The following is a 25,922-nucleotide window of genomic DNA, read 5'->3' on the forward strand; positions in this document are numbered from 1 at the left end:
ATGTATCATAAAATTAACAAAGAGAATATATTTGTCCTGGTTACATGTCAATACCGGAAAATTTTAGCGAGAAATGTATTATCGCGAATGTCGATTACCGCGAAAAGATATTATAGCGTATCGCGAATATAATATAGCGAATGCATTACCGCGAATGCGTTATAGCGAATATAATACAGCGAAAATATTATAGCGAATGTATTAGCGCGAATGTAATACCGCGAAAATGTTATCGCGAATGTATTATAGCGAATACATTACAGCGAATGAATTATCGCAAATGCTCGCGAATATATTACCGCGAATGCATTATAGCGAATACATTATAGCGAATGCATTATAGCGAATGAATTATCGCGAATGCATTATAGCGAATGCATTATCATATCGCGAATGGAGTTTCATGAAAGTTACAATTTTATATTTATCGACTTTTCGACTGACTTAGTTGAATCTGAAAATTAAGTTAAAATAGGGATTGGCTCTAAAAATATTTTTCTATGAAATTAAGGCTAAGGCTTTTCTTTTTTTTGACTTAAAATATATAAAAAAGATTCTAAGTAATAAAATAGATTTCTCGTTTTCATCTAATCATTTTAAATATAAAACATCAAGTTTTTTCTTTTTAATTTATTGAAAACTTGTAGGGGAGAACGAGGTAATGGCGAACCCTAAAGGCAAACCTTAAGAAAATTATAAGTACTTTATCATTTTTAATAAAAAATATCTCATTTTGTTCAGCTCTATTAGTTTTTTGATATGTTTAAATTTCAAAAATACATCTCTAATAATTTTTTCAAAATATCATTTTTCCTGGAATTTTTTTTGGTAAAAGAGTGAACCCTACCCGGGGACGAACAAGCCCTTGGTCGAGGCTATTATAAACTCTGCTTAATTTTCCATATATAAAAGTTATATATTTTTTTATTAGAATATATTTAATGATTTAAAATAAAAGTGTTATATAAAATCATTTAAAACATTCACAATCTTTGCAAATAAAAAAACAATAAAATTGCAAAGCCATGTACTAATAACTGACATTGAAAGCAGTCTTGATTGTTATGCTTGATATAATTTATTTATATGCCAAACAATTATTTATCATATAATAACATTTTTCGATTTTTTTTCTTTTAGTTGGTCTCTCCTTGGCTTTTTTTGCATGTCAAATTTTTAAAAAATAGCAAAAAAAAGGTTCGACCTAACCCCATAAAAATAGCCCCAGTAGCACCACTTTGATTAAGATCATATTTTGAAGTATTTATATTATCAATTATGTTCGGGTAAATTGTAATTCTAGAAAATAAGATTTTTTCTTTTATATAAGATGATTTTTTGTGTGGTAAAATTGTATATTAATATTTATTTTTGAAAAATAGTAAAAGTGTAAAAAGTTACTTTTGAAAGTACGAATGATATAAAGCATTATAAAAATTCTTCAAGCGGTCCGATAGAAATAAAAATTATAGCCGCATATGCAATATATAAGTATATAGTTTTGGTAAAAAATTATCTCTTAGAGTTTAATACTCTAGAAAATAAAGCCACTCTCACTATAACCCTGGTTTCATTATAACACCGGTCTCCCCTAATTATGGGCATCAGAAATTTTTTAGCTTTTGATGATAACATAAAATAATATCACAAAGTTCTTTCCAAAAGTGTCTTACTTTGTGGAATAAACAAAAAAGTCTACCAATATGGCAGGTAACATCAAGAAATTGGGTAGGTATCTGATAAATTCTAGTGGAATTCGTATTAGAATCTATGGTTTTGCTTGATAAAATCTTAGTTGAAAAACAAAAGGAGCTTGATGAGTTATAAAACCATGGGGTTAGCTTGGTGAACTGGATTAATATTCCACTTTTTCCTAGAGAATTCAGGAATTAAACTTGATTCCAATTTTTCTTCTCATGTCAAAATTTTATCATTATCAGATATTTGATAAAATACATAATTTAGAAAATTATCGTATGTTTATATTGTTAGTGGTATTTAATAATGAGATTTGTTTAATAATGCCAAAATATTTTATGTTATAGTTTATGAATTTGAAGAAATCTTTAAAAATATATATGTCCGACTACATTTTTTTATCTTAATTTTCTAAAAGCCACTTTATAAAATTTAAAATATTTTGTTTTTATGTTATAGTTTATGAATTAAAGGAAATCTTTAAAAATATATATGTATGACTACATTTTTTTTATTTTAATTTTTTAAAAACCACTTTATAAAATTATATATTTTGAGAATATTAAGACAGGAGATTTCATAAAAAACGAATGACACGTTTCGGAGTTAATAAGATTTCAAAACGCGAAGTTTTTTAGCCACCCGGTAAATAATCAAAATTTTTGATCTCATTATCAACTTTCTTCCAATAGTAGGAATAGGGCTAGTAGTCGTTTTTGTCAATATCCTCATAAGCTTGACAATTTATAATTGAATTTATTAAATACCATGAGATAGCCCAACAAACACTTAACTTAAGTTATACATTAATAAATATTTTTAATATTTTATATTTTAAGATTGATTCTAGTATATTTTTATTAATATTTAGCTATTTTTTACAGTACAGACAAAATTGAATTTAACATATTTCAATGTCATAATTAGTAATAAAATAAATAATATAAATGTCGTAAATTAATATACCTGTGTTCTTCGGTCTGCATTTTTTAGCTCTGATTATTTAAAGCCCTGCCCTAAATTTTCAAATTTCGTTATTTTGAATATTTTCTCTGTATTTTATAAATTGTTTTATACGGAATTTAAGATAAGTAAATAATATTAAAGCATAATTAAAATGTTTTTCACTATAATATTAAACAGCATAAAAATATGGATTTATGGCCTTCTGTCTCTCTTAAAGTTGAAATTGTTTTATACCTATCATGAATAATAAACCAATTTGCACAGTGAGATTTAGAAATAATTAAATAGACAGAATATGAAATTAAAAAATCTTCTTTTCCCATTTCATAAAGTCTCATAATCATTATGTTTAAAAATATTTATTGTAGGCATTCCCTTTCAGGCAGAATAATATGATTTGAAAATAACTTACAAAATATTAAATTTGAACTAAATTCACATATCATATCATCTCTATTGAAACCACCAAAATATATAATTAAATATATTTTTTATAATTTTAAGATTTATATTTGAAACAGGAGTTGGCATTTATTATTTTTAAATTTAACAATGTTTAAATTTAAAAAAGATAAGATTTTATGTTTTAAAGCTATAAAATTAATAATTTTGACGATTACAAAAGATTTAATAAGATAGAGGTCTCAATCCAATGTTCCCCTTCATCTAATCTTATTTAAAAAATTTTAAAAATTATCAACATATTTTTTTAGCGCTGTATCAGTAACTAGGGGCTAGTAGAATTAGGTCGAATTAATTATATTATGCGTAAAAATATGATATAATAAGTATTCATTGGCTATTATAGCTTTAAATACTATTTTTTTCCCTTTAACTTTCACCTTTTCTGGTGGTTGATAATCAAAAGAATTAGAAAAAAAATTAAAAAATTCATTAAAACTTAAACATTTTTTAAAATATAATATCACATTTTGAAATTTTTTATGAATTATTTATATACAAATGGTTTATTATTGATAATAACAATTATCCTATAGGAGATTTAATAAACCAATATAATCTACAAGCCTGGGGTTTGGGGCTTGTTGGGGCAAAAATTAACTTTTACTAGAATCAATCTTAAAATATAAAATATTAATTAATAGGGTCTTTTGTAAAAAACGACTTAATCTAATTGTTAAAAAAATTGAGTATACCAAATTCCACATATTTTTTAATAAAATACGAACTTCATAAATAACAAGTGACGTGTTTTAGAGGTAAATAATTTTAAAACGCTACTTTAAATAAATATAGACAATTAAGCTGGTTCTCTGGTTTTTTGGAACTTAATAAATGGGTTAAATATAATTTTGTCAAATATAAATCACTATTGCATTGTGATAATGTTAGTTGTAATGCATTCGCGATTCGCTATGATGCATTCACTGTAATGTACTCGCTCTAATACATTCGCTATGATACATTCGCGATAATATATTCGCTGTAATGCATTCGCTATAATGTTTTCGCGGTAATGCATTCGCTATAATGCATTCGCGCTAATATATTCGCTATAATACATTCGCTATTATGCATTCGCGATAATGCATTCGCGGTATTACATTCGCTGTAATGCATTCGCTATAATGTTTTCGTGGTAATACACTCGCTATAATGCATTCGCGCTAATATATTCGCTATAATTCGCTATGATGCATTCGCGATAATGCATTCGCGGTATTACATTCGCTGTAATGCATTCGCTATAATATTTTCGCGGTAATGCATTGGCTATAATGCATTCGCGCAAATATATTCGCTATAATGCATTCGCTATAATATCTTTTCGCGGTAATCGACATTCGCGATAATGCATTCGCGATAATACATTTCGCGGTATTGACGTGATACGATTTGTCCTACGTGTTGCAAATTTTTATATAAAAAGAATGTTGTAATTATGAGTATATGAGATTTGGTGATTGATGTTGGAGAGTGTTGTGTATTTTTTAAAATGAATAATGTTTGTTTTTACTATTATGTTTGAAAGAAATGATTTTAATTAATTAAAAAAAATTTGATTTTTATTGTAAATTAAATAAAAGAAATATAATTTTATACGAAAGTTGTGAATTTATTTTAAATTGAATAAAGAAATTATTGTTTTTGTACGAAGAATTATTCTATTGCCCGTGGAACCCTAAATTCCACATTTTTATTTCATTCTAACTAAAATATATATAATAAAGAAGAATACTATTCCAATATTAGAGGATAGCAACATCCCTACAACTTCAAATAATTTCTTAAACTCATAGAAAATGATTATCCAATTAATAACGACAATGCGCAACTCCCAACACTTTTTTTAATTCTACTTTAAATCTTAAAAATTCTCACAGTCCCTCGCCACAAAAAAAAGAGGCTAAGAGAAAAAGGATATCCCAAGAAAAAGCTCAGCAGAACTTCAACAGCTATTGACAAAATTCTTCAACCAAAGATGAATACAAATGGTAGCGACGATTTGATAATTCATATGAAAAATAATTATCCATTAAGGTCTAAAACACAAAAATATCAAATATTAACGATCAACTCCAAATTGGAGCATTCACAAAATTAAAAAACAATTTAACACTTCGTTTTATATGATCCGTAATTCAAAATCATAATTCATTCTAAAAGGGGATTTCTTTCAGGTAAAACATAGATCAGAGCACAGTTGACGTTTTAAAAAGTTTCTATTTAAACGATGAATATAGTTGATTACTGCACGGAAAAAAAGATTGCTTTTCTATAATTGAAAATGATGAAAGGATTAATGTTCAAAAACGGTTAATTCGTAATAATTTAAAAGAAATCTATATAAATTTTAAAGCTATCTACCCTTCTCTTAAAATCGAATTTTCAAAATTCGCCTAATTGCGCCCTAAAAATTGCATAATGCCAGGTTCAAATGGCACACTCACTCGATTTGTGTCTGCCTAATACATCAGAATGTTAAGTAGCTAATAAAAGGTAGCAATTTAGCAACTTTAACAAAAAATAGAGATTTTAAGATAAAGACTTATAAAGACATAAATCCTCCCCTGCCAGCCTGTCATTTTGTCGAATGTCATGAATGTCCTAAGAACCAAGAATTAAAGGTTAAATTAAAAAAATTATTAATCGCACATGATATATACAAGATAACGTTCAAGCAATGGATATCTGGCTGACGAATTTCTTAATTACTTATTTGAAAAAATATTTATTTTAATTTGCCATGCTTTTATTACTGAACAGCAATATAGATTTCATCAGAATCTTAAAAACAATTTAGAGCAAGATCATTATTTGGTTATCTGTGATTTTTCTAAAAATTACTCTTTTATACTTCAAGATGAAGTCCAAAGTTATCTGGGTCACTTCCCAGGTTACCCTACATCCATTTGGTATATATTATAAAGTATATAATGTATTAAATCATATAAGTTATGTGGCCATATCCGAGTTGCAACATAACACTTGTTTATTTCATTTATTCCAAAAAAATTGATAAATTTTCAAAAAAATTACTTTTTATCTGAGCCAAAATTCATTTAATATAAATAATAGAAAAATTTTATAAATTTGTGTTATCATCAAGTAAACTTCGCCATCCCAGCAGAGTGGCATTTTTTTCCTACTGCCCATGGGAAAAATGCTTGCGATGGAATAGGGGGAACCGTTAAACGCTTTGCTGCGCGGGCCAGTTTACAACGTCCTTATGATAATCAAATATAATCATGAATTCTTTAAATTCGCTGAGAAAAATATAAAAAATATTTATTTTTCCTATACATCCCATAAAGAATACCAAGTTGAGCAAGAATTTTTAGAGGAACGATTTTCAAGAGCTCTTTCAATTCCTGGGAGTGGGACTCAAAGAATTCATGCAGTATATCCTGTTAATTTATCACAACAAAAAAATATTCCAGTGCTATTGAAGCGAAATTAGAAAAAATCCAAAATATAATAAGCGAAATATCAACTTAAAATAATATAGGGTATGTTACATGTTTATATGATAATGAATGGTGGGTAGCATACATTCAAGATATTATTAGCGATGCTGAAATAAAGGTAAATTTTTTACATACAAAAGGAATTTCTCAGTCCTTTTATTATCCATCAATACCAGATATTCTAATTATCCCGAAAAAAGATATTCTCACAATTGTCAACCCCTTGACAGCCACAGGAAGAACTTACACTTTAACAAATGAAGAATCTAAAATGGCAATATATAAATAAAATTTAAAGAAATTTAATTAAAATTATTTTAAGCTTATACTATTAATTATTCGATAAATATTTTATTATGGAATAAAAAAAATTTCTTAGATTGACTTATATTGTAAAAATTGATATTTTAATCTACTTACGCCATCTAGCGGATTTTTCAAAAATGTGATCTTAATTAATTTTTTTGGCTCTACTATGAAATTTTCTAAAACAGTTCTTGGTACTCTTTATAAAATATCTGAAATTTGAAAAAAAAAATTTAGTCTAACAATTTAAAAAATTAATTACAAATTTTTAACCGCAATTTAAAAAAATATATTAACTAAAAATTACTTTTATTTAACAGATGTTTTACTTAGGGCTATAAAATGAGCCATAATAGATATACATAGTGCATCTTTTTTCGAAAAATAACCAAGTTAACCCACTTTGAAGCCTTATATCTCCAGTTCTGATAGAGTTAAGACTAGTGTTGCGTAATCGGCTAATTTTAGCCGACTAAAAACGGCTTAGCCGAGATTTTAGGTGGAAAAATCGGCCAAGCCTAATTAGGTATAGCCTAAAAATCGGCTAAGCATAATTAGGCTAAGCCTAAAAATCGGCTAAACCTAATTAGGCTAAGCCTAAAAATCGGCTAAGCCTAAAAATTGGCTAAGCCTAAAAATTGGCTAAAATAAATTAGTCAAAATTCTGCATCGATGCTTAGCATTAATTATTATTTATTTATTTTAGTAAAATAATTTATTTTATTTATATTTAATGTAAATATTTTATTATTATCAACAAATAAACATGATATGATTTAATATTTTTTATTTATATTATTATATTTTGAAATGAAAATAAATTTATTTATTTGATGTTTTTTTAATAAAAAAAATAATATGTTGCTATATTGTAAAAATGTAATATTCATTATAATATAATTTATTAGTGATTTTCACAATCTTCTTTGTAAATACATCTTTTATTGAGGAATTATGTTGTAAATTTTATTAGATAAATAAACAATCTTTTAGGTAAAATCTTTTATCATTTTTTTAAAATTATCTATTTATTATTAAATGAGGTGGATTTTATGAAACTTTTTTGATGTTATTTTTTATGATCTTTTTAAGGATAATATTTTAATGTGACAATTGTCATAATCGTTCTTTTATTAGTTTTTTGAATTTTTTTGAAGAAAGTATGTTAAAATAAGTATTAATAACATGTGTAAATACAAATTTAGTGAAGATGTACCAATGAAAAGTGGCAATTGTCATAATCGTTATTTTTAAAGTTTTTCGAATTTTTTTGACGAAAATATGTTAAAATAAGAATTAATAACATGTGTAAATATAAATTTAGTGAAGATGTACCAATGAAAAGTAACAATTGTCATAATGGTTAATTTTAAAGTTTTTTGAATTTTTTTGACGAAAATTTGTTAAAATAAGTATTAATAACATGTGTAAATATAAATTTAGTGAAAATGTACCATAGAAAAGTGACAATTGTCATAATCGTTATTTTTAAAGTTTTTTGAATTTTTTTGAAGAAAATATGTTAAAATAAGTATTAATAACATGTGTAAATATAAATTTAGCGAAGATGTACCAATGAAAAGTGACAATTGTCATAATCGCTATTTTTAAAGTTTTTTGAATTTTTTTGACGAAAATATGTTAAAATAAGTATTAATAACATGTATAAATATAAATTTAGAGAAGATGTACCATAGAAAAGTGACAATTGTCACAATCGTTATTTTTAAAGTTTTTTTAATTTTTTTGACGAAAATATGTTAAAATAAGTATTAATAAATAACATGTGTAAATATAAATTTAGTGAAGATGTACCAATGAAAAGTGACAATTGTCATAATCGTTATTTTTAAAGTTTTTTTAATTTTTTTGACGAAAATATGTTAAAATAAGTATTAATAACATGTGTAAATATATAGTGAAGATGTACCAATGAAAAGTGACATTTGTCAAAATTGTTATTTTTAAAGTTTTTTGAATAAAATATGTTAAAATAAATATTAAAAACATGTTTAAATAAAAATTTAGTGAAGATGTACCATAGAAAAGTGACAATTGTCATAATCGTTATTTTTAGTTTTTTGAATTTTTATGACGAAAATATGTTAAAATAAGTATTAATAACATGTGAGCGATAACAATGATAATGATAACGATATTGATGATCTGGAAATTTTACTATTAGATAGAGAAAAAAAAATTAAATTATCATCTGATAGAAAGGGGCAAAAAATATCTATTGTATCTTTAATAGATAAGTTCTCGGAAGTTATGAGAATAAATAGAGATGCAAACATTTTAAAATTCTGGGAGGAAAATTCTTCAATATATCCAGAATAATATACCTTTTCTAGAATCGTCATGGCTGTACCGGCGACACAAGTACAATAATTTATGTATTATAAAAATGACTATCTATTTTAGGTAAGCGTAGAACGTGGATTTTCATCGTTGACTAATTTACGTGGAAATCTGAAGAATGATATTTTAGAAGGTATCATGATTGTGCGATTGAATAAAATATTTAAAATATAAATAATCTCATTTCAAATTATAAATGTGTATATATTGAAGTATAATAATAAATGAATGAAAAAAAGTCTTATTTTGAGTCATTATTTTTATGTTTCCTCTGAACCCGGACCCGAACCCTGGACCCGGGTCCTTTTTAAATTTATTACCGGACCCGAACCCGGACCCTTTTTTGTCGAAGGGTTGACACCCTTGGTTTTTAAAAATCGGCTCAAAACGAGCCGTTTAACAACATTAGCTAATGTGCTTGCTTATTAAATAATAATACTCGTTGAAAAATATGATAAAATACCAAATAGGTGAATTTTTTATATATGTCAAGTCAAATATTAAAAAAAAATTTTTTTTTTAAATCCGGGCCGTGTAGCGTGTGAAAGATTGCCGTGAGATTTCGAATTCTCACACCATCAAAATCTCACGGCTCATACCATGTGAAAGTGATTTCATGAGATTTTTTTTATCGCTTCAAATACATTGGGGGCCATTTAAATATTCAGAATCTCACGGCTATTCAATATTACAAAATCTCATGGATTTTTTTAAAATATCACTATAGGAATTCAATATGGATTAGATTTTCTCAAATTTAAAACGTCAGATCTTAATGTAGCTGTTAAATTGAAAATATTTCTATATAATACATTTTAATTTGAAAAGAGAGGAATATTTCCTGTGTATTATGAAGTAAGTTTTTAACTAACAATATATATTATATTTTATAAATATTTTTAGTGATAATTTTTCAAAATAAATGAATTTTTAAAATTTTCAAAAATTCCACTTAACCCTTTCGGTCGCGGTAGTGCAAATATAAAACCACCTTTTAACCTTTATATCTTCTAAAGGAGTTGATCATATAAAATGAAACCACCACGAATATATATTAAAAGATATTCTTTTTCATATGTTTGTGGAGGAGTTATTTTTTAATTTTTTTTTTCGCGCCTTTATTTCAAAATACGTTTTTTACGGTGATTTTTCTTAAAATTCCAATTTTAATTATAAGTAAGTATATTTATCAAATATTTTTAAATATATATATTCCTCACTATTTTATCTATCTTTCTAATATTTATTTTTGCTCAAATAAATAATATTTATATATTATTTTGATCTTTTTAATGTGGTATATTAAACTAACCACTGCCACTTAACAACAATATTTTTAATATTTATTTTTTTAAATAATTGATAAATTTTGCCAACTCATTTCGCAATAATTTTAGCTTGTTATATATATGGATGATTATCTGGACATTCCATCTGAAGGTTCTTCGTTAGACAACTCATCCACTGATTCCGAAGATGATTATGAATCGGATACACGTTACCAAATTGATAGTGATGATTATGAATCGGATACACCTTATCAAATTGAAATTGATGACAATTCTGAACAAGATGCGTATGATCAATCTGCTACAAACCATAATAATCCTATCTGGTCCAAGAAATATTCTTCACAACCAGCATTAGAATTTGATAAAATATCAGGTCCAATATCATCTTTAAAAACGGACCCATTGTATCCATCAGATATATATAAGAAATTTATTAATGATTCTCTAATAAATACAATTACATTGAATACCAATTTATATGCCCAACAAAAAAATATTAAATATCAACCAACTAATCCTACAGAAATAAGAAAATTTTTATGTCTTCATATACTCTTTGGAATTAAAACTATGGCAAATTACAAAGATTATTGGAGTTCTAAACCAGAATTCCATGACAATTTTGTTTCATCCATAATGAAAGTAAAACGTTTTATTTGGCTTATGGCCCACATCCATATAAATGACAATATCTCAGAACCATCGAGAAATGATGAAAATTATGATAAATTATACAAAATAAGACCATTCATTGATAATATCCGTTCCTCTTGCTTGAAATATTTTCTTCCCTCGGAATATCAAGCAATTGACGAAGGAATGATTAGGTTCAAAGGCCGTATAGGATTTAGGCAATACATGCCTAAGAAACCCACGAAACGCGGTTTCAAGGTAATGTGTAAATTTTGTCATTATTTATTTCGGCTAAACTATATTTTTAGGTTTGGATGAGATGCGATAATTCAGGATATATGAATGATTTTAATATCTATGTTGGGAAAAATAAAGAGGTTGAAAGTAATCTTGGTTATAATGTTGTAACAAAGTTTTGTGAAGGATTTCAAAATCATAAAATATTTTTCGATAATTATTTTACGAGTTATACTCTAATGGCCGATTTAAAAAAGAAAGGTATATATGCTAGCGGAACACTAAACAAAAATAGGAGATACTTGCCCATAAAGAATATGGAAACAAAATTAAAAAGAGGTGAGTTTGACTGGAGAAGTGACAAAAATAATATAAGTATAATTAAATGGCGAGATAATCGTGACGTATTTATAATGTCCAATTATATTGATCCGAGATCAGTGGATACTGTGAAGAGAAAAAATAAAAAAGGGGAAGTTTTTGACGTAAAATGTCCAATAATGATAAAGATGTATAATAAATATATGGGGTCTGTTGACCATTTCGACCATTTAAAGTCTTTATATGAAATTTCGCGAAAGTGGCGAAAATGGTGGCTACCAATATTCTTTTGGCTGATAGATGCGGCGATTATCAATTCATTCATAATATACAATATTCTTACAGATAATAAACTCTCATCGTAAGAATTCCGAAGACAAATAATTGCTAGCGAATTGGCATACTGTAAAAATGTTAATAGGGATGATAATATTCATAATGATAATAATTATATATCAATGCAAAGAAAAAATAATAAACCTTATATCCTTCCAGAAATTAGACTAAAAAATTCAGCTCATCAACCTCAGGCAGGAACCTCACGAAGGTGTACCTTCTGTAGTACAAAGTTAAATCCCAGAAGAACAAGGTGGTCGTGCAAATCATGCAACGTACCACTCTGTCTAAATAAAAATAGAAATTGTTTTGAAAGTTTCCATAAGGTGTCAATGATATGAATTTAAAACCACCAGGGAGAGCCGCCATTTTGAATTTAAAAAACTTTTTTTGTGTGTTTTATATTATATTATATTAGAATCAATAAAAAAATTAGTAAATATCGTGTTGCATCATATTAATTTTATGAGGGAACCTAAAGGGATGTCAATAAATCTAACTTTATTAGAAAATGCACGGCCTACATAATAAAAGATGACAATCTTTACTACATGATAGGGAAAAGTAAATTTTAATATTTTTTATATTTCAAATTGTCATAATGTATATGGGTTTATAAATATATTAATTTTTTTCATAGGTAAATTAGGATATAAGTGTATTTTTTATTTCAAATTATTTTAATGTATTTATGTTTATATATATATAAGAACATTTAATATATTTACTAAGATTTTACATATAGGCATTATAAGATAAGTGCTATTTATACAACTAAAATTTAATTTAGATTATCACATAATTTATTATTTCTGCTACATCACCTAATATTATTATAAATATAAAATTTAACATTGCAGAAGTTAACACTTTGGGTGAAAGTAAATGTCAGATTCTTTATAATGTATAAATATATAATTTTCAATGCAATTTTTCATTATTATTTAGCATTATAAATCTTTAAGCCATTGATTGTTTTTATTTTTTCTGCTTATTATTATGTATATAATTTAATGATATATTATTTTAGAAGAAAGAAAAGTTATATGGTCAGGAGATGAACAAAGGAAGATAATTAAAATAATACATAAGGGGGGTGTATCTACAGTTCCAGGTATTTCCATGGGAGGGCATCTGGGGATAAATAAAACTAATCAAATAATAACTGAAAAGTAAACATTTGCAACATTATCTTAATTAATTTTTTTTATAGCTTTTATTAGTTAGGAAGCAATAAACACATTAAGGAGTTTATCAAATCCTGTGAGGTTTGTCAAAAATCAAACACTCGTTTAGATAAAACTTCTAATGTTTTGCATAATATAAAGGTAGTACCAAAGTATTGGTATCAAATTGGCATCGATTTAATCCAGATGCCAGAGTCTAGATTTTAAATATATTTTATGTGCAATATGTTATTTCTCAAAATAAAGGATAAAACAGCTAAATCTGTTGTGAAAGCCTTATACATTATTGTCAACACCCACCAATGTTATGAAGTAATAAAATTAAAAATATCAATTTTAACTTTGAATTTTATTTGTTTTTAATTTAATAAAACTAAAATATATAATATATAGATTCAGATAAATGATCAGGGTAGGGAATTCTGTAACAATGTTTGTACAGAATTCCATAAATATTGTTGGATAGTACAGAGAATAACCTCCGCCTACCACCCACAAGCATAGGTTTGGTTGAGATAGTTAATAGGACAATCCAGAACCGAATAGCAAAATCGGTTTTGGATATCCCAACTGACTGGTCGGACGCTTTAGTAGGGGTGTGTGGGACCTACAATTCTTGCATACACTTTTCTACAGGATTTTCACCATATGAACTGATGTATGGTCAGAAACCACGGCCCTTTTACAGTAGAGATAATCTTTATAATTATATTTTTAATTATTATTTAGTTACAAAATAAAATTAATGATGTATTAGCCTTACCAGAGGTCATGGCAAAAATAACAATTGACGAATGTCTAAGGGAAGAGTTAGATATAAAAATTGCGCATCTCAAAAAAATAACAGAGCTGGCTATACAAAATATTGGCACAGCTCAGCTCAAACAGAGAAATGATTATGAGAAGAGGACTAATGAAGCAAAATCTTTAGTTGTGGGACAAAAGGTTCTTGTATGGAATCATAAAAGGTCAGATAGGAAAGGGGGGAAAATGTTGAACCCCTGAATTGCATAGTTGTTAAAGTAGCGCGCTAACTTTTTTGGTAGCTATAGCTAATAGCGGCTACTTTTTTTGTAATTATTTAATTTTTTAGCGCACTAAAAAATATAATGAAGGTAAGTATAAACATGAAAATTTAAATATATCATAATTAATTTTTTTTTATACTAATGTCATTTATTTTTAAATTAAAAATATATATAGAAATAAAATTAATATTAAAATTTACATATCAAATATAAAATAAAATAATATTATATAAAAACGGAGGTGGGACTACAAGTTCCCAAAAAACATGAGTAATTATATTTTAAAATAGTGATTTGTAGGTTTTGTTTTTAATTTTTATTATTTAATTTTGAAATTAAAATATAATTTCAATTTGTAATTTATATTTTCATTTGTATTATAAACCTAAATCACGTGTTAATAATTTAAAATGTCATCGCCTATGGATATCCAAATCGTTGAAAGTGATTCAGACAATGATATTAATGAAATGGAAGATACCAAGGGAAGAAAATGTTCTTAATAGCTATAATACAAATTTCCCAATCCCTCGATTTGAAAATTTTTTAAAATAAATATATAACCAAAACTGGTTTCAAATTTATTTGTTTAAAATGTAAAAAATTATTTCCCCAAATCAATCCAGTAGCTATAACCTCAAGAAACACCTAAAAGTAAATTGTCATTTTTACATTCTAATAATATTTATTTTATAAGACTGTTCATGAGTTTTAAGGAAATGGAGAAACATCTAAATAATTTTGGTATAGGCGACTCTAAATCCAAAAAGACTAATTCAATTCAAACTAAATTAATTAATAATGCAAATGACAATATTTCTCAGAAATTGGCTGATAAAGTTATTGTTGATTTTATAATTTATACAGTTCAGCCAATGTCCTTAGTTGATAATCCATCATTTACCATGATGATTAAAACTCTATCCCCCTGATACAACAATTTTATGCTGCCAGACACTAATGAATAAAATAACAGATAACTTTAAAATGAAAGATGCTCTAATAGTAGAGTTATCAGAGATATCATATATATGTACCACGGGAGATAGGTGAACACATAACAGAAGGTAAAAACTTATTTATATTTATAAATTGATCTGATTAAATATTTTTGAGCTTATTTGGGAATCACAGGCCATTAACTAGACCCTAGATTTTAAAAAGAAGATCTGTGGCATTAGCCCTCAAAATGATAATAAGATGTTAGACATATACGAGGTACTTGCAAATAAAATTATTGATAATCTATCTTATATTAAAAATATGTATATAAGATTTAATACGCCCTTACCCTCAAGTGCTAGTGTCGAGAGATTATTAAATCAGGCAAAACTTATACTTTCTGATCGTCGCTCTAGACTTGGGGATGATAATATTGAAATAATTTTATTATTAAAATGCAACAAATTACCATAAGTATTTATTTTTATTACATAAATTTTTTTATAATCAAAACTAACTATATTATATTTATAAATGTTGATTGATTTTTATAGCTACTTTTTTTAACAAATAACAATAGCGGTAGCGCGCTACTTTTAAAAGTAGCGTTTAACAACTCTGCTGGATAGCCCTTATTTGATCAATAAAATATTTGATAGTATATGAATTAATTACAACAAATAATGTTATTTAGAAAAAATACAATCTACGCAATCTAAAAGAATTTATTGTGCGAAAAAATGAAGATCCAGATGAAAATGGTAATGATTTTTTCAAAATCACATTTTTTTATAAAGTAAAAAATATTTTTAGATACAAAGGCTAATATTTAATATCATTATAATTATTTTAAATGTTTTTATTATAATGTATTGCCTTTAGAAATTGGTTCCCTAAATGTTCAGCTTGAAGATGTAAATTTCCCACTTGATACAGATTTTATCGATCCAAAGTCTCCTATAGGTAATGTTATTTTTGATATATATTCAAATTATTTTTTGAATGATATGATAATTTTTTAAAAATATTATAAGTAGCACATCTGGGTGAAGATATATGTAACATTACCTATTGACAGTTGGTTCCCAGAATGTTGGCTTTGAAGATGAAAATTTCCCACTTGATACAGATTTTATCGATCCAAAGTCTCCCATAGGTAATGTTATTTTTGATATATATATAAATTATTTTTTGAATATGATAATTTTTTAAAAATATTTTTATAAGCAGCACATCTGTGTGAAAATATATGTAATACATTTCCTATTGACAGTGGTTCCCAGAATGTTGGCTTCAAAGATGAAAATTTTCCACTTGAAAGAGATTTTATCGATCCAAAGTCTCCCATAGGTAATGTTATTTCTGATATGTATTTGATTTATTTTTTAATTAATTATGTATACAGAATTGGATGATGATATTATGATAATAAATAAATTAGAAAATATCCATAGATATTTTTTTCCTACAACAAAATCATGGAAAAAATATCATGCCAAAATATATGCTCTAAAGCCTCCCAAACATTGTCGGGATGTAGACTATGGTAAACAACTTGGTGAACCAACTATCTTGGGGCAAATTGAAGGTGATGGGAATTGTTTTTATAGGTAGAACATATTAATATAAAATTTCATTTTATTCTACTTTATAAAATTTAGGGCAATTAATGTGGAGATCACAGGGGCTCATTATTCTCAGGCAATGGTTGGCACAATTTATGCTAACATTTGAGATGGAAAAAGTAATTCAGAATTACATTTATGACACAAATAAAAAAATGGATATAAAAACGTATATCGTAAATAATGTTATGACAGGATATATGGGCTTCTGACATAGAAGTCAGGGCTATGACCACAATGCTTATTACTCCTATTTTTACATATTTAAAATATAATAATAACTTTGTATGGGCCTGATATGACCCATTTTATATTCGCGATAATATTAAAAAAATTTATAATAATTTTATTTATATAAAAAATGGTGGTAGATTCCATCATTTATCATCGCTCTAATCATTATTTAATACATCTTTATTAGTGTTATATAATTTTTATTATAAAAATATAAATACTTCATTATTATAATTTATATTCCTCATAATATATATTTTTGCAATAATTTATCATCCATCTAGTCATTATTTAATATTTCCTTATTAAGATCAAATAATTTTTATTATAAAAATATAAATACTTCATTCATATTATAATTTATATTCCTCATATTATATATTTTTGCAATAATTTATCATCCATCTAGTCATTATTTAATATTTCCTTATTAGGATCAAATAATTTTTATTAAAAAAATATATATTTCATTCATATTATAATTTATATTCAGCTGATATATTTTTTTTATGAAAGTTGTAGTTTATAAATAAAATTCTATATATACATTATAATATGCATTATATGATAAATAGTTATATCAATAAAGTTCTTTGTCTATTTGCTTATTAGTTTATGTGACCCAATTCAAATATAAGTATAAAATAATATAGAGATGGATTTTTTAAAATAGGTAAACAAAATAAGCATTATGATTAAGTCATTTAAGTTAAGAATTTATTTTACCATTTCTTTGCATTATTTAAAAAGGGTAGGTAATGATTTTTAGAGGATATCGTGGAAAATGGAAGTATCATAAATTAATATTGATATAGGAAATCTGAGGAAAGGTCAAATCTGGATAGTTATGAGATTGTAGTCTTCAGTTTTGGACCTATTTAAACTTAAATTTGTTTTATATTATATAAATTTCATATTGTGTAAATTAGAATATTAGTAAGGATATTTTTACTTCCTTTACAAATAATCAATTAAATAATATTCATATATTGCCAAGGCAACCCACATAGCCTAAAATAATCTGAACCATATCACCCCCACTCTTTGGTATGAAATACAGACTAAAAATATAAAATACAGACTAGATAGCAGCATCGGGTTATAAGATATGTCGAATTTTGTGAAAAATAAAAAGAACAAAACAATCAGATTTTCAATTTAAAAAAAAGGTATGTACGGGGATTCGAACCAAGATTTTGAAGGTATAGTGTAACATATAACCAATAAGACTATGCTACATAATTATAATATTCAAGTTTATTTATATATAATTATAAATAATCGACTATTCAATTATATGCAATTTAATTTATATATATTAAAATAGAAATTATATAAATCCTTTACTTTATTGCTTAATGGTGTTTATTTATTTGATATATCCCAGTATTCGACTTATTAATCTAAAAATAGAAATGAACTCTTGAAATGAAACAAATATATCTTGCAAAGCAATCATAGATTATAATAAGACAGTTAGGATGTATATAATTATTGTCACTATATTATAATATTAGTAATTTTAAATACTTGTCATGAAAACTTTTATTTTTAATTTATCGCTTCAAAAACATTGGGGATCAAAATCTCACAACCCATCTGTGGGATTTTGATGGTGTGAGATTTCGAAATCTCACAGATCATTTACACACGTTACACCAGACCCAAAAAAAATTTTTTTTAAATATCCAGGCTGGCCTAAAATATTTAAACCCGGGCTGGGTCGTAAAAATTTTTTTTAAAAAAAATCCGGGCCAGGCCATGCAAATGGTATCTCTGCAGGTCTCTGATTTAAATTATGGCCTATTAATTTGATCAAATAGAATATTTATTAAATAAATATAAAATTAATATAATATAATATGTTATTATAATGCAAAAATAATAATAAATCGACATTTTCTGGATTCAAACACTTTCTTCTTTGTTCTAAAGACCTTCCAGCAATGCTAAATCCTCGTTCAGAAGAAGCACTAGTTGCAGGAATTGCCAATATTTTTCTTGCTAATCATGATAGCTTTGGCAAATCTCTTGTCATTTCCACCAAAGTAGGATATCCATGTGAAGTATATCCTCTTCCTCAAGTGAGATCCGGATGTCCCGTATGCAATATATGTAAAACTCTTTATTGAAGTGAGTACGAAATGATTAATCTGCCATTCTAAAATAAAATACCATGCTATTTTTATTTTTTCATGCTATTCACAATAGTAACAGAACAAAATACTATACCATTTTATAAACCAGACCTCGAGTTAATATTGGAAACAGATGCATCTACCAAGGGTGCTGTACCTATGCAAAAATATGATAATGGTAACGAATTTCCAATAGCTTACACCTCAAGAACTTTACAAGACATAGAAAAGAATTATTTTACAATAGAGAAAGAAGCAAAGCAATAATAAACGACGTAGAAAAATTTCATAACTATTTGTATGGACGAAAATTTAAAATTTGAACAGACCACAAGCCTTTAATAAAGATATATGGTAATAACAGAGATTTAAGCTCATTAACAACCCAAAGATTATTACGTTGGGCTTATAAATTATCTGCATATGATTATAATATAATGTACAAAAATAACGCTAATAATATAATTGCAGATGCTTTATCGCAAAACCCAATAGAGAAAAATGATGATAGAATAACAAGTGAAAATAAAACAGTGAAATGTATAAGAAATCTTACTCATGACACATTAACTCTATCAAGAAAAGAAATTAGAGAGGAAACCTCAATAGATCCAATTTTAAGAAGGGTAAAAATATTAATAAATGGTACAAATATACAAAATCAAGCACCAGAATTACAAGCTTTTAGAATTGGATGAAAAAGAAAATGATGACGGATTTTATTTTGTATTGGTAGATTAATCATTCTGTACTCACTTCATGAAAGGTTTTACATATTTTGCATACGGGACATGAGGGTATTACATCAATGAAATCCATTACGAGACATTATATATGGTGGGAACAATTAGATAAAAATGTCGAAAAACTAGTAGAGTTCTTCACTTAAAAAAACGATTGGTACAATAAAAAAAGAAATATTGTAATTGATCATTTAATTAATTATGATTTTTCTTTAGTTTGTTTTTAAACAAAAATTTTAAATTTCCTTAACCCGCCTGCCCATTATTTAATTTCTTAACCCAACCAACTATAGTCAAAATTTTTTAACTTGCCCGCCTGCTCATTTTCGAAAAAATTTTTACCTGCCCATCCACCCATGGGTGGGCCGAAAACCTGCCCTATGCAGACCTCTAATCCACACCTTGAAAATCTTCATCCATTTCAGAACTTTTACCCAAACATACTGAAAAATAAAAAGAAATTCATATATAATTTAAAATGTTTAATTTAGAATAATCTGAAAGCCTTCACAAGGTTTCCATCATTGTCAGTAATGGTTATTATCTTTTCTGGATTTTAAAACTTCTATGTATATAAGTTATAATCTTGGCCAAAACATCATAAGTGTGCTTACCTTCAACAATATTTCAAGGTTAAGGCTGCATACTTTTGTTGCAATGATTTTGAGTCTATCCAAAAGTTGTTTCATTAAGATCCACCTCTTTTAAAAGGGAAAAATATTTAATGTATGGAAATATTATTTCATTCAATTAAGCATCTTCTACTTCTGATAACAACATTAATTGCCTTCCATGTTTTATAAATTAAAAAAAGAGAATAAAAAAATAAAATATAAATAAAAACTAGGCTCAACATTATAGTTTCATAAAATAAATATATATTATTTTTACTGTATTCATTTTTTTTAAAGATTATATTTAAACAATTTATGCAATAAAATCCCAAAAAGGAGCTAGATCTCACCTACTTTTTGAAATATAATGGAACTCCAGGTATTTTAGGAAAATTGTGCTTCTAAGGTGTTCTCTACCAACAGAAGCCGCACCTGCCTCATAAATTTGCCTGTTATTGTAAATTTTATTTCATGTTAATAAATATTTTCCCCCTAAACAACCCAAATAGCCTCTCCCTCAAAAAATATATATAATATATCATTTTAAACAAGAATTTGAAAGAAAGTAAAAGTTAATCTTCTAAAATAACAACTGTAATTCAAAATTTTTAGAAAAAAAAGTTTTAAAATAAAATGATTTTTATAAAAAATATATCATAGCAAAAGGCCAACAATAAATGAATCTAAAGACCACCAATAAATTTTATGAGTGAAGAACATATCTAATAGCCTCCTTAGTAAAAACCTGGCTATGCATAGGCCATCAATAACTATATAAAAATCTAATTAATACAAACTTTTTTCATTATTATCTGAAGCCAATCCTGTCTTTATGGTGGAAGATGGTAAATTAAATTGTTGAAATTTTGAATTTAGTACAGCCCTTCTTGGACATGATATTGCAGAAACTATATGAGTACATGATACTTGATAATTAGGGTTAAGAACTATAACAACTTCAGATTCTTTCATCAGCACATTAATAATATCAATTTTTTCATTTTCTTTTCTAATATTTTTTATATCCACATCATTCTTGTTTGTAGATCCTATATTAAATATATATCGAAATTTTTTGTCTGAAACACTGTTTGATTTCCCATTATTATATATTATATTTATACAATTTCTTTTTGGAATATGGTCAAAATCACATATATCAATAAAATTACAAGTTATGTAAATATTAATATATATATATTCAAGCTTGCACAGGTCATCAATCTTAATATCATTTGAATTAGCATAGATAAGGCAGAGAGGTATTATATTAATAATATCACCATTTTTAATGAAAGTGTTAAACCAATTTCCTTTTATATAACATTTATACTTAAAGTTTTTGTTTATTTCATGGTGATTCTGGCTTTGTAACTGTAAATATTTTACATTATCTTTCCCTGTATAAACATCGATTACAATAAATGTGGTTTGATATAAGTGATGTAATAATGTGTCATAATCTATGTTAAAGTTACATAAACTTTTGCAAGGTTCATCTAATATAGAAAAATAATCATTAATATATTTAATCAATAACTTATCGAGTCATTCCTTAATAAATATGAATTATTAAGTTCTTCCAAATTTTTCTCAATCAAAACATTCTTTTGTGAAATTAGTATATTATCACCTAAACATTCAACTAAATTTCTAAATCTCATAAAATTACTCGGTTGACGTATCTTTTTAAAATATTTATAAATATTAGATGGGGTTCCATTAAAACTATTATTGTTTATACTTTTCATATTAATATACTAGTACCAACCAGGGTTGCCAGGTCAAAATTTTCAAATTGTGGGAGAAATTCGGTATTTTGTGGGAGTAATATGAAAATTGGATTTCCGTGCCTATGATCGTATGGACACTTCATCGTAAAGTTTCGTCCAATTCTGTGATTGGTCCATTAAAGTGCGGGAAATACAAAGTAAACATATTTTTAATTTTAATCATAATAATGGAAATTAAAACGGTGTCAAACAATATCAAACTTCTTCTTGAGAGAACAATTAATCCCACTATAATTCAAAGTTAGCAATCTAATTATATATAAATAATTTAGTTTTGATTTTAGAAAACAAAATTACTAATAAAAAATCCAAAAGAGGACGTGATATTTTATGTTTTAATGATTTAGAATATACCATCCATAGAGTAATAAATGCCACATCGTATTACAGGTGTAGACAAAGGAGTTGCTTAGGACGGGGTATTTTACAATCAGGTAGGTTCACAGAGATGCAGGATCATACCATAGAACAGTGTAAATCACATATTGGTAAATATTTTTATAAATAAATCACTAAATCAATTTATTTTTAGGCAATATGTTTACTCCATGTCAACCCTTAGTAACACAGAACATGCAACCTGTTAATGCCATATCAAGTTTCACAAATTAAAATTTCTATAATCAATATAATTTTAGGCAATATATGTGCCCCATCTCAACTCTCTGTAGCAAACTACTATAACTAGTTTCATCAATTATTTTATTTTTATAAACAGTTTATTTTTAGGCAATATGTTTACTCCATGACAACCCTTAGAATTCAGCTTATATTAAATTAATATATAATTCAAATTTATTTGATAATATATAATTTTTATTGTAAATAATTTATATTTGTTTTATACATGCTAAATAAATATTAGTTGTTTATATTTTTGTATTCGATTTACATTTGAAATAATTAACATATGTCATATACATTATAAATTTGAATAATAAAATAAGCTTCTTAATTTGCTGTAAAAATTGTATCCTAGGTTGTTCTTTTGATATTGTATAAGAGCTAAGATAAATTGTTACCATTTGAAATCTGCTAAATATTCTATATTTGAATAATAATATATATTAAATTTTACCATTTTAAACCTATTAATCTTCTTAATTCGCTATAGAAATTATATCCTAGGTTGTTCTTTTGATATTGTGTAAGAGCTAAGATAAATTGTTACCATTTGAAATCTGCTAAATATTCTATATTTGAATAATAATATATATTAAATTTTACCATTTTAAACCTATTAATCTTCTTAATTTGCTGTAGAAATTATATCCTAGGTTGTTCTTTTGATATAAGAGCTAAGATAAATTGTTACCATTTGAAATCTGCTAAATATTCTATATTTGAATAATAATTGTAGAATAACATGAATATGTGCCGGTGAATAATAAATAAGTTTTATTAACTTTATTAAATAAAAAATATATTTTATTAACTAACTTCTTTTTCTTTTCTAAAGGTATAAATACCTTTTCTAAAATATAAATTAGAATATAAAACGAAATACAAAAAAGTAAAATAATATATAAAAAAGTAAGGTTACGCCGTTTATAAAATGAAATTAGATTATAACAAAAATAATAAAAGTTCAAATGCAAAAAACAAAAAATAAGATAAAGGAATAACGCAACATTCTCCCTCTTCTGATAATTTCATCGGAGAAGTCATAGAGAGTTTGTTGTTCAAGTGGTTTATAATTTTGGTAATCAAGTTGTATCACAAATCATCATAACGTTGGCTTGTCCAATCGTTGGTTTGTATAAATCGATTTTGCACGGTGGTTTGTTTAAATAGCAAGCTTGATATCCATATCGTAAATTGTCTCCATTGATCATAGCTTGTTTGATAGTACTCAATTGTTAATTATCATTTTTCCAAAATTGTTATTATCATAAATAAGTTGCGAATGAAATAATAGTTCGTCATAAGAATAAATGAAGAATGATAAATCAATAAGATTGTTATATTTTTAGCGTTTTAATATTTAATTTAGTTTATGCAATTAAATATTTATTTTATATTTTAAGTTACATAGTCTTTTAAATAAACAGGTTTTTTTTTTATTCGCACAGGTCTAGAGATAGGTGTTATATCATTATTATCAGTAATTTTTATATTTTTGTCCATACTTCCCTCCTTAAAAGAATCCTTAGAGTCATAGTTAATAATTGTGTTAAAACAGTTTCTAATTCTTATTTGATCTAAATGTCTCCTCAAAATACCTTTCTCAGTCTTAATTTGGAACATCATATCACTTTCCTTATGTGTGATTATACCTTTGCACCATTTATCATCACCTTGTATTTTATACCAAACAAAATCTCCTACGTTAAAAGTTCTATTTCGTGGTAAAGTGACGTTTATTTTATTCTTCTTTTCCTCCATCGGTTTTAATAAGTCCCATTTAATTCTATTATCTCGATTAAACATTCTCTGTGATGGTGTAACTCCTGTAGTATCATTACGCGTATTTCTGTAATTAAGTAAAAATTTGCTAAGTGCGATATCTGGATCTATTTTAATATTCCTTTTCATGTGTGTTTTGAACGTTCTATGCGTTCAACCTGGCCATTGGATTGCTGGTGATAAGCAGATGTAAGCACATGTTTAATACCAAAATTGTTGCAAAATTTTTCAAAATCGTTACTCGTAAAGTTAGTACCGTTATCAGTAACTATAGTTTCAGGTATTCCGTATAGCGAAATAGTTTTAAAGATTTCTTTTAAAGTAACATTAGTCGTAATATTTTTAACAGGAATAATAATTGGAAATTTGCTGTAGGCATCGACTATTATCAACCAATTTTTTGTGAAAAACGGACCCGCATAATCTATATGTATCCTTTCAAACGGTTTAGTTGCCAAAACCCATGGTTTTTGTATCTTTATAGGATTATCGTGATATATATTACAATCGTCACAACTTTTCACTTCCGTAACAATAGCATTATTTATGCCAGGCCACCACATGTAATCTTTGGCTAAGGATTTGATTTTTCCTGCTCCCAAGTGACCTTCATGTAATGACTGTAGTATAGTTTTTCTCATATTAGACGGAATTATGATTTTATTGCTTTTGTAAAGACAATCTTTAATTATACTTAATTCCAATTCAATGTTTTTATAAATATTATTCATTATAGGTCTGTTGTTATTAATATCATTTATGACTTGTTTTAATTCCGTATCTTTCAAAGTTTCATCACGGATTTGATCAAAGTTAATAGGTAAGTCCTCATATTCATTTATAATGGTTACATTTTCAATAGTTTCATCACTACATTCTTGTGGTAATCTTGAAAGGCAATCAGGAACAACATTATATTTACCGGCTTTGTACTTTATATTAAAATCATATCCTCCTAATGTAATATTCCACTTCTGGAGTCTTAACGACATGGTGCTATTATCCTTAAGACCCTTGGTGAAGATGTGAACTAGAGGCTTATGGTCAGTAATAATTGTAAATTTTGTGCCGATTAAATATTCCTGAAATCTCTTTATGGCGAACATTATAGCGAGAGCCTCACGCTCAATATT

General features: G+C 26.2%; 1 protein-coding gene and 1 long non-coding RNA gene across 6 annotated transcripts in view; one reads left to right on the forward strand and one right to left on the reverse strand.

Annotated features, from left to right (window-relative positions):
- Window positions 1-21,708, reverse strand: part of LOC135922920 (DNA replication ATP-dependent helicase/nuclease DNA2-like) — a 38,070-nt gene extending 16,362 nt beyond the window's left edge. For 2 of the 5 annotated variants that reach the window (XM_065457454.1, XM_065457452.1), the window contains exon 1: window positions 1,700-1,722. Coding sequence is in view for 2 of the 5 variants with exons in the window: in XM_065457450.1 (XP_065313522.1) it covers window positions 21,388-21,562 (175 nt within the window). In the remaining 3 variants the exon portion in view is untranslated. Of the gene's footprint in view, window positions 1-1,401; window positions 1,552-1,699; window positions 1,723-20,318; window positions 20,390-21,387 lie in introns of those variants that run through there. The other 3 variants (XM_065457450.1, XM_065457453.1, XM_065457451.1) reach the window with 3 other exon arrangements.
- Window positions 21,709-22,673: 965 nt separating this feature from the next.
- On the forward strand, window positions 22,674-23,131 carry LOC135922353 (uncharacterized). Its single transcript, XR_010570863.1, has 4 exons — window positions 22,674-22,871; window positions 22,916-22,981; window positions 23,022-23,070; window positions 23,113-23,131. It is a non-coding gene; the product is annotated as an uncharacterized LOC135922353 (long non-coding RNA).
- The last annotated feature ends 2,791 nt before the right edge of the window (window positions 23,132-25,922 follow it).

Source organism: Gordionus sp. m RMFG-2023, chromosome 1 (assembly GCF_954871325.1).
Source record: "Gordionus sp. m RMFG-2023 chromosome 1, tfGorSpeb1-WG-v2, whole genome shotgun sequence".
Classification (NCBI taxonomy): domain Eukaryota; kingdom Metazoa; phylum Nematomorpha; class Gordioida; order Chordodea; family Parachordodidae; genus Gordionus; species Gordionus sp. m RMFG-2023.